Source organism: Papilio machaon, chromosome 15, assembly GCF_912999745.1.
Source record: "Papilio machaon chromosome 15, ilPapMach1.1, whole genome shotgun sequence".
Taxonomy (NCBI): Eukaryota; Metazoa; Arthropoda; class Insecta; order Lepidoptera; family Papilionidae; genus Papilio; species Papilio machaon.
The window spans coordinates 4,047,273-4,058,039 of record NC_060000.1 but is presented as its reverse complement, the minus strand read 5'-3'; the positions used below and the strand labels follow the sequence as shown (position 1 = coordinate 4,058,039).

The 10,767-nt window shown below is 32.9% G+C and overlaps 2 protein-coding genes across 2 annotated transcripts; both read left to right on the top strand.

The window, feature by feature from the left end:
* Positions 1 to 2,985: 2,985 nt before the first annotated feature.
* On the top strand, positions 2,986 to 7,639 carry LOC106712098. Its single transcript, XM_045681371.1, has 8 exons — positions 2,986 to 3,029; positions 3,072 to 3,152; positions 3,764 to 3,955; positions 5,156 to 5,281; positions 6,422 to 6,566; positions 6,831 to 6,975; positions 7,200 to 7,272; positions 7,417 to 7,639. Exons 1-8 carry the CDS (start codon positions 2,986 to 2,988, stop codon positions 7,637 to 7,639), a joined length of 1,029 nt encoding a protein of 342 aa, XP_045537327.1.
* Positions 7,640 to 8,107: 468 nt separating this feature from the next.
* Positions 8,108 to 10,676, top strand: LOC106712126 (enoyl-[acyl-carrier-protein] reductase, mitochondrial; the record flags this gene model as incomplete). The annotated part of the gene is made up of 3 exons (XM_014504575.2): positions 8,108 to 8,495; positions 8,663 to 9,490; positions 9,841 to 10,676. Coding segments are annotated over exons 1-3 (1,905 nt in total), but the record flags the coding sequence as incomplete, so codon positions are not given.
* Between the last annotated feature and the right edge of the window lie 91 nt (positions 10,677 to 10,767).

The following is a 10,767-nucleotide window of genomic DNA, read 5'->3' as shown; positions in this document are numbered from 1 at the left end:
AGTATCATCACAGACTCGAGGCACGGTAATTACAATTTTAATATCAATCTTCTCACCGAGATTTCGTAGTATTGTTAAGTCGAATATTTTAATATTCCCGGACAACAGTGGTAATTTAATACTATTGTGAGTTTCCGCCGTGGAGATATCTTCATAAAGACGACGACAGAGGCGAAAATAGTGCTTCATAAATGTTCAGTCGAAACTCTAGGTTAGAGTAACTGTTTAACAGTGGTAGAGCCCGTAACAACATTGTGAAATGAGCGGACTCAAGCAGTGAAAATTACAACTGCTAATTTGATTCCTATAAAAGGTTTCCTTTACCTAGAACCCTATCTTTGGATCAGCCTAAGAGATCGTTTTACAAAATTTGTTTGAATAGAGTTCTAGGTAAGATAAGACATGAGTGAATGCCAAGTCTCAGAAGAAGATGTCGAGGATAAAGCGAAATGGAAGAGACTGATTAGGAAAGCCGACACCTAAGTGGTGTCAATGCTAGCTACGAGCTACGTGCTACGTGGAATACGAGCTAGGGAGAGAGAGATAGACAGAGACAGTTCTGGGTAAGTTCAACGTAGCGTATGTTTCAAGTTAAAAATGTTTCAACTATAACTATATTAAAATTGTATAGGTTATCTCGAAGGAGTTTGAACACGTGCTCCGATTGTATCAAATGTTTGTTATTCTTCTATCATCAAACGACAAACATAAGTCACCTTGGACGAACAATAGGATAGAGCTACACTAGATTGCATCAGCACTTTCAATAAACCTTTTATCACTTCGCTGATCAATGAATTTCTTTGTTCTCGTCTACGATAATATTATTGATTGCCATTAATGGCATAAAGAGGAGTGATCGGATAGTTGTTCTACAATTATAGTATGCTCACGTGTTATAAAAATGTTTTTATTTACTTTCCGCTTAACTTTTCATAGATTTAATAATGACAAAATAGAACAAACGACCAATGAATTCTTATAACATCAGGAAAAGTTACGGATCCACCCATATATGAATGAGAACTTATTAGAAAAAGAATATTTCGAGGAAAGAGATTAAAGACGAAAATAAAAACGACTCCATTATTTCTTCATGAATTATTCGTTTACTGTGTAAGTCATGGCTAAAGTATCTACTAGAACTTATATCTTTGGCACATGGCATGTCACATACGTTATTTGATATCGTTTCTTTGCACAATGATAAAATCATGTATTTAATATTGAAGTAACACATATATGACATTTCAGCGTTTCAAAATACTCCCGAGTGGAAACAATTCCTGGAACAATTGCTACTCTAGTAGACACCAGATTAACAACATAATAATAGTGATATTTTAATTGACTAATTACTATTAACCAGAAAGGCCAATTACATTTTATGAATGCACAGTTAAAAGCATAGACAGTAAAATCTTTTTTATATTTGATGCCCTTGTCACAATGACGTAAATTACATTATTTGTACAATTTGTATTTCCCAGTATTTCATTTACGAATTTTACTGACTTTTACTTGCCTATTTAAATATGAGGATTTAAAATAAAACTATCGATCCGAAGAAATGCCGTAAGTATATTTAATGTGAATTCTTCTGTCAAACGTAAATAATTAATTACCAATAAGTAGCTATTGCAGCTAATTCAATAGTAAGAGATAGCATTGTAAAATCAAATAATAATAAGGCTTGTGCTCGTGTGGTGCGCACGAGAACATAGAATGTTGCATTGCATGTGCCTTGACTACTGACAAGAATGTTGACTGAATGAATATTCTGATATTAATTATAACCATAACAATTCTGTGATAAAAACAAATACATAATTTACATTTACATTGAACTATAAATAAATATATAAGTACTCAAGGGTATTTAAAATTTCCGTTTGACACAATCTTGTTATAAGCTTTTTTAGTCTCTGTTACTTGTCTCGATATTTGTCATCAAATCTCGAAAATTAAATTTGATTCACTTCCCAGTTACTAATTGAGCTGAAATTTTGAATATATGTGTAAATCGCCTGACAATGCAATGTTATGTTGACTTGATGCTGATCTGATGATGGTGCTGGAAGGCTATAAGAACTTCGCAATAAACCTCTTCGAGTTTAGGCTCTTTTGAATTGTCTCGATGAGCAGTTTGATTTTTTTAGATCTTTTAATTAACAAGGAAATAAAAAGTTTTTTACAAGCTTTTGTTACCACCAAACTTCTCCCTCTTAGTACGTCACTCATGTTGTCTTAAGCCTAGATATTAAGATCTACTACTCTTTTCGTTGATAAAGTTATTTAAGTAGAACGCTTTAAGTGTGTGGTGTATTAACCACCTAATACAACACACCCTAAATTATTTTTAAATTATTTGTATTAGTTTATGTTTAACATATTATAAAGAATCAATAAAAAAAATTTATCACTTACAAACCTTGCTCACAGTTATTAAAACGGTGCTTAAATGTTTTAATAGTTCTATATTAAACTCACAAAAATAATGTTATCAGTCTTTCTTGGTACTGTATTGGTGTCCTGCGGTTAAATGCCGTCCGCTTTTGACCTTCGGCACAGCGCCACGCCATTCTCAGCGCAGACTTTCAAATGAACACTTTACTTGAGTGAACTGCGACCAATGTGGGTGGAGTATAGTTTATTGTAACCAACCCACTCCCTTAAATTAAAAGAATTCGAATTTACTGTAGTATGCTTAATTAGACAGACAAGTTAGTCTGTTTTTGGTAATTATTAACAAAATACAAGGGTGGATAGCTTGTGGTCACTTCGATAACTCTGGACGTTTGCTGGTTTGCCATCTTCTAGTATTGTTCAAAACTTTGTCATCTCAAGGATAGGAATTATGTGCGACAGTCCCTTCATACATTCTCTAAATATGGCTTTCCTCATCCAGAAAAGTCATTAAACCAATCATCACAAATGCACTACGTATTTTTACGATATAGCGCCGGAAACTAAACGTTACATAAAATGCATGATCGTTTCCCTGATTTAAAATCGTTGAAAAAGTCAAGGTATTTTTATTATTTGTTTTTATTAACATTTCTATGTTACAGCGAGGATAAATATTCTTGGAGAAATATTGGAGAATGGCGTACACGATACTCTAAGCTATATTCTACGCCAAGTACATCGCTGTTAGTAAAACTTTGATTTATAAACGATTTTATTAACTTATCGACGGTTTTGCGAGATCGTAGAAGATCCTTCCTCTACATGTCTTGTTCCTGCAACATTTGAAATGGAACATGAAGCGATACACTAATAATCTCAATATTACACAATTTTTTTTTGTTTCCGTATCTCGTTATATAATATAATGTCCGTTAACAAATAAAAACTTGGAAGTCGGTCACTGAGGTCCAAAAAAATATCTCGGGCATCGAATAAGTACAACAAAATTGTGAGTCATCCGCCGTGAGTCACGGATATCGAGAAAAAGTCAACACAGAACCTTCGCAGACTCCGTCACAATCTCTTAGTCTCCACAAAAACACTAACGAACAATCAATGTTTACGACCATTTGCTCATTTAAAAGTTTTTAAAACTAAATAGATTTCTCGGTAAATAAATTAAAAGATGCATGGCTATTTTGACATTTCGTTTAAGATTCATTCTCATATATTTATGTCCGTCTGACCTGATTGGGAATATCTTGTTCATGTAATAAATTAGGCTCTTTGTGGAAGTAAACAGGATAGATAAAAAAGAGGTTGAATGTTTTCAGTGTATTAATTTTATGTGCAGAAAGTCTAAAGAAGATGAGAGCCGTATTTCATTCATGGCCAATGAAACCGATCCTTACGCAATGCTTCTGCAAAAGATGAGATCCCTAGGGTTTAACGAGGATACGAAATCAAAGGAATCCTCCACACAAAGCCTGTCGACTTTTGTGTCGGCACTCAATGAAATGTACGACTTGAAGAGGAACAGTGAACTGTACGTAAATCCGTTCCCATTGACAAAACATTCTTACAAAAACATGTAATTATCTCAATTTTTTTGCACAACTTCACAAAGTACTTCAGAAAATATTTTCATACCTATCACTGTCCATCGTAATATCTTAATCGTAACTTAAAGTTGACAATTTGGATGAAGAGCCCTCATTCTTGCAATACATAAACTCTATCGTGTGTTTAAATAAAAAAAACTTAGATAGTGTAAGGACACTCGTGGAATTAATCTTTACCTACGAATAGCATAATTTACGTGCCTTAGTGAAACAGGTACCTATGGCAAGTAAACCAGTTCTGACTACACTAGCGCCAGTCGCCAATAATCTCGATTTCAATATAGTACAAGAGGCGAATGAATACAGCCGATGCCTTATAGGTTACAACGCCAGCAGCAGAACGACTCACTTTTACATTTGATTCCCAACTATTCTTTATGTGATTTCAAAATGTTATACTTACTTAAATGTAAGTTTTAACTGCAAATTTTATTTCATTTACTTTATTCCAAATACTTCCATGAAGAATTCACGGTACTGTATGCGGAAGTTGTAATAAAGGCAATTTATTAATCGCGCTGAGTTGTATTACGTCGAACCGATTTGATCGTATCTTTATTTATTTTTTGCTTTTATGATATATTTGCTTTTGTTTTTTTGATTTTTGTGTTTTTCATTCAACATGTTCTTAACAATCCAATAATAAACTTAATTAGAAATTACTATTATTCAATACTTAATTATATCGTAAATTATTTAAGAGCTTTACAACGACTTTACGACGACTGCAGGAATGTGCTATTGATGAGTGGGGTGCCTACCCCACACATATGTAATAAGTGAATAATAAATCTATATATATAAAAGAAAGTTGTGTTAGTTACACCATTTATAACTCAAGAACGGCTGAATCGATTTGACTGAAAATTGGTGGGAAGGTAGCTTAGAACCAGGAATAGGACATAGGATAATTTTTACCCCGTTTTCTATTTTTTTTTATTCCGCGCGGACGGAGTCGCGGGTAAAAGCTAGTATAAAATAAAATAGTGAAATGTACTTTAGTAATTAAAAGTAGTTAAGGAAATTAAATTTTTATCTCGTACCATACGTAAAATCATTTAAAAAGGTACTTTATTTCTTATAGAAATAGGACACATTTTATTTATATTTATTGTACCTCTCAGATTCCAGGACTTGGGTGTTCACGATACGATGCTATTAAATTTAGTACGACAGCAAAGTTCTGAATTGAGAGAGTCCCAAGACCAAACCGTTGAGTTACCACGAGAACATCAGAATGATTCTGAAAGGTTGGTATCTTTTTATTTATTTGCATCAAGAGAATTAACTTATTAATTAAACATATTATTTTAATTTGTTTAATCATTAATATTATAACACTAGCTGTCGCCCGAGACTCTGTCCGTATGGTTTGGTTGGTTAACCTACTATCAATTCATATGTTTGTAGCGTTCAATAGTCTTATGCAACTGTTATTAAAAAAAATCTGTTGCAATAACGTGTTAAAATATTTATTAGCGAAAATGAGTGTATACTTACCTCATAACTTTCACCAGCTCGATACAATTAGGAATAATATAACTTTCTCACACTTATCACTTAACAATACACGATCGTTGCAATGACAACTGTTATGATGGAGATTGCGTCACATGATTGGGAACTGCCACACTTCGACTGGTTTAATTATTACATAAGCATCCCTTAGTGTACATTTCTAATGGTAAATTTACATTAAGAGACTTCCATTGCGACTGTTAAATGACTGATAGTCTCCCAAACGCTTACTACAATAGTTGAGGTAACAATGCAAGCTACGGACCAGTCTTTGTAGCAAAATAATCGGAAATCGCCGCTCTATAATAATAGTATTAGTACTTAGTCCGGTATTACTTGTTATTTCTATTTAATTCAACTATAATATTTTGCTTCAATATTAAGTTTCACTTCAATCTCAGCTTGTATCAACCTTAGCTTAACAACAATATTAAAAAATGTGCAAATTAATTCAGTTATTACGATTTTAAAAACGTACGCGTACGCATTCATAATTTCAACACAATGTAATATTTTATGCTTATTGAATACACTTCAAGTTGACAGGTTTTCTGCAATATATTATTCCTTATATTGTTATTTCTTTGTAAACAATCAAACATTGATTTTCTTAAAGGTTTCATTTTCAAATATATATAGGAAACAATTGAGTACCGAGAATTTCTTGTTCGTCTCATTAACTAGTAGATACTAGTTTATAAATTTACCTGACTTGGTTCCCACCGTCGAAATACATGTCTTAAAACATATAATATCAACATATCAACATGTGTCTTATTATATTTAGTAACAACAAAGAAAACAATGTTTTTCAATACAAGTGTTAAAGCTATACCGCCCACGGTTGGTACTTCATTCCATCTTGTTTTCAGTGAAACAAACGAACCTTGTAATCACGGCCTGAGCATTCGTATGACGGATCGTAGCGTATCACGTTCGAGATTCTCAAGAGTATCAACACGGCGTGACATGGACATCCCTTCGATACTCGCATACAGCGCCAATATATCTGCACCGGTCAGCACTGGAACCAATAATATTATTCTAAACATTTTTGTAGTAAGAGTAAGTTAAGAACTAGGGGTTCGTGTGATTGTGGTGGTCACAGCTGTCATTTGCTCATGGGCATCCGTAGAAATGAACAAAAACTATAGCTATTAAGGAAAATTCGGTAATAAACGTTTTGTGAGATTGTTCACATTTTTACGTTAAAGATTAATTAATTAGGTTTTGACTGCAGATCAATTTTGTTTTAAAAACTGTTTACCTAAATTCTAGGAGCCACAACCGGGTTTACCAGCTTTCGAAAAAAAACCCTCCGTCCATCCTGTAGAGCTACCAAAGTGGTCTGTACGCCGCTCAGTCTGCCCCGTTTGCTCACAGAAATGGAAAGATAAAAGCTTTTTGAAAAATATTAAATATTCTGGTAATATTAATCATATTTACATTACACTGCCTTACTGTTAGTAATGGAGAGTGGAAACGAATAATCTACTTCAACGAAAGAAGTTTAAGTAAAATATAAGATAATAAAAATACACAACACTGTAATATTATAAAAATTCTATACGTAAAATACACATTTCTATATACATATTGCATTTCAAAAATTTGTAAAGTAATAATATTTAATTTATTCTTTTTTGATAGGATTGAAACGAAATTCGTCTATTTTATTACCGTCGGTGGTGGCACCAGCACGACTAAGGATCATCCGAGAATAGTTAGTATACGTAAATTAGTTAACAACAAAAAAACCAAGTTGGGATTTTGTACATTAAGAAAGGAAAAATCGCACCTTAATACAAACGCCTAATAAAATGATTGTCTCAAAATGGACTGATAATTAACGTTATTTCCTTTTTAGTGCTCCCCGGCCGTTATCTTCAGATATTAGAGAAATCAACCCATCTCGCGGTTCTTTTCGCAACTCAAGTGGATCCTGGCAATTAGTTCGAGCTCGTCGTATTCGAATACCCAAATCCCTTTTGCCCATGGAAGAAAAAAAAACTTCTAACTCTAATGTAACCCGCAGTAAAATTAATATAGAACAACGACTGCAAAAGTTTTTATCAACTAACCACGAATAAACATTTTTTTATAATAATAAAAGGTCAGTTGAGTTTGAATCATTACTTTTTATTTCTTGAATAATAAGATATTGAGATTCAATGATACCCGATGTTGGTACTGCATGTACATAAGTGAGTTTCATATAGGTAAATTTACTAATTCATGTATTATATCTTATTATATACTGATTTTATTAACAGTCTTGAGAAGAGGATTGGGTACAAAAAAGAAATTGTCTATAACAATGCTGGGTCAGTCGTGCAACTTTTAGTGTTTAACTTACAAAAACTTTTTTTTGTAATATTTTTAGTCAATTTTCAATACCGAGATTTTTTATATGGTAGAAGTTTAATTTTGTGTAAATAGACACAAAGAATCACACTTTGGTGAAGAAAAACTGAAAATTCGACCTTTGATCTGGCAGCACTATCCAACTGTCATCCTCAAATCCTCAATGATAAATGTCAAAAAAAATTCTCGAAATCAAAGTTTGTAACAACTAATTTTTTATGTAAAATGTAAATAAGAAACAAATAAAATTCATGTACTTGTAATCGCATACAACGCCAAAAATAGCTTGTTGGTTGGAAAAATAAATCGCACCATCAATTAATTCAAGTTTAAACTCAAAAATGGCTCATTTGCCTTTGACCAAGAATATGTTATCATCCGTCAAAGTATTTAATAAACCTTTTGTAAATTTGGTGAATACAAGACATTTAATGTCTAAACAGCTTGTTTATAATGAATTTGGAGACCCCTTAAAAGTAGTAAAGTTCAAAGAATGCCAGGTGCCGCCTCTTGGACCTCAAGATGTATTGGTGCGAATGTTGGCTGCACCGATAAATCCCGCTGATATTAACACCATTCAAGGTATAGATTAATTTTTACAAGTCTTTTTCCATGCTTGTTTTATTTCATTTTTAGTTCATTTGAAGATAACATGGATTTGATGCTTATCAGGTATTATTGCTACATATTGCTTGCCATTATCTACAATAAAATATGTTCAATATAAATTTCATATAATTTCTTTACAGGAAAATATCCCGTGAAAGTGAATCTTCCAAGTATTCCTGGTAATGAAGGTGTAGGAATTGTAGAGGAGGTTGGTAAAGAAGTTAGAGAAATAACCGCTGGCAATAAAGTAATTTTGACAAAATCAGTTCAAGGAACATGGAGGGATATTGCTTTATTTAAGGAGAATGTTTTGAAAGTTGTTCCTGATGAATTAGGGATAGTTGAAGCTGCAACTCTAACAGTAAACCCATGTACTGCTTATAGAATGTTAATGGATTTTCAACCTGTCAAAGATGGTCATGTGGTTATACAAAATGGAGCAAATAGTGCCTGTGGACAAAATGTCATACAAATTTGCAAAGCCTGGGGTGTGAAGAACATAAACATAGTCAGAAATAGACCTGAAATAGAGGAGTTGAAAAATTATTTACAATGCTTGGGAGCTACTTATGTACTCACAGAGGACGAATTGCGATCTACAAATATATTCAAGGACAAATTGATTGAAAAACCAACCTTGGCCCTGAATTGTGTAGGAGGTAAAAGTTCACTTGAAATATTGAGACATTTACAGCATTCAGGAAAAATGGTGACATATGGTGGAATGTCAAGAGAACCAGTTAGTATTCCAACTTCTGCTTTTATTTTTAAGAATTTGTCTTTCTATGGTTTTTGGATGACTGCATGGAGTGAAAAGGCTACTCCAGTTGAAAAAAATAATATGATGAATGATATCATATCAATGATGACTTGTGATAATATCAAAGGGCCTATACATAAAATGGTAAAACTAGAAGACTATCAAGAAGCTATAGGAAATGCTCTTTCTCCACAGGGCTTCACTGGTTGTAAATATATCTTAGATTTTAGTTAGATTATATTATTTGTTATTGTTGTTATTGTTATAGATTTAGAATAATAAATACACATTGTAATTGCATTTATGGAATAAAGGGTTTAAAAAAGGTTTTTATGTATTTGTTTTATATTACATTGTATAAAGTATTTTGGAATGAGTTTTATATCTAAACCTTTATTAGAAAAACTGTCCAGTCATCTCCATATCATTTGACTGTGCCAATCAATCATGTGAATGGTTTTTAAGATCAAGCTGTGATCATTATCAGTTTGTTCCTAATCCCTACCATTATTTTTTTTTCTTTTTTTTCTCTTGCTATTTATTTTTATCTCATTTCAGGTAAAGGATGTTGTCTACCCTCATTACCCCATGTTCCTGGAGATGAAGGAGTTGGCGAAGTTGTTGAGATCGGTAGAAATGTCTGTGCTGTGAAGCCAGGACGCAGAGTTGTTGTAACTTCTAGGTTTCTAGGAACATGGAGATATTATGGAACATTTCATGAAAGAGACATACACATTATATCTCCACTTATACCTCTACCTGAAGCTTCAATGATAACGTTTGCTCCATGTGAAGCTTACAGAATGATTAAGGATTTTCGACATATATCACCGGGAGAAACTATCATTCAAAATGCTGCTAATAGTCCCTGCGGACAGTACATTATACAGCTTTGTAAAGTTTGGGGTATTAATACAATTAACATCGTTGCAAATCGTTGTGGGTATAAGGAGATGAAACAACATTTATTAAATCTCGGCGCGACAGCTGTGTACACATTGGAAGAAGCTGAAGAGTTGACAACCTTTGATACATCAGTAACGCGACCCGTCTTAGCATTAAATTGCTTGGGTGGTAGATACGAAGATGTTTTGTTAAATATACTGGATAGATTTGGAGCTATAGTTTATTATGGTTGCGCATATGATTTACCGATGTTAAAGCAAGGTTGGCGTTGTGATGTATCATTTTACAGATTCCGATTATGCGATTGGAATGCTTACGCAACAAGTATTGAAAGAAGTACTATGTTGAATGAAATAATACAATTAACAGCTATTAGAAGATTAAAATCACCCTCATATGAACCCGTTCAACTTTGTGATTATGTTCGTGCTTTTTCAAATACTTGTCATTGCGAAGCATTTTCAAATATAAACTATGTTTTTGATTTTACAATACCTTAATATGTATTTTTATGGCATTAAAATAAAATATATATCAACTGACCACCTTAATTTGTAAAACATTATTCATTTTGGACTA

Coding starts and splice junctions, on each gene's coding strand:
- LOC106712098 (XM_045681371.1), top strand. CDS start 2,986: ATGCATGATCGTTTCCCTGATTTAAAATCGTTGAAAAAGTCAAG. Junction 3,153..3,763: donor TCTACGCCAAGTACATCGCT/GTTAGTAAAACT, acceptor TTTTATGTGCAG/AAAGTCTAAAGAAGATGAGA. Junction 3,956..5,155: donor TTGAAGAGGAACAGTGAACT/GTACGTAAATCC, acceptor TGTACCTCTCAG/ATTCCAGGACTTGGGTGTTC.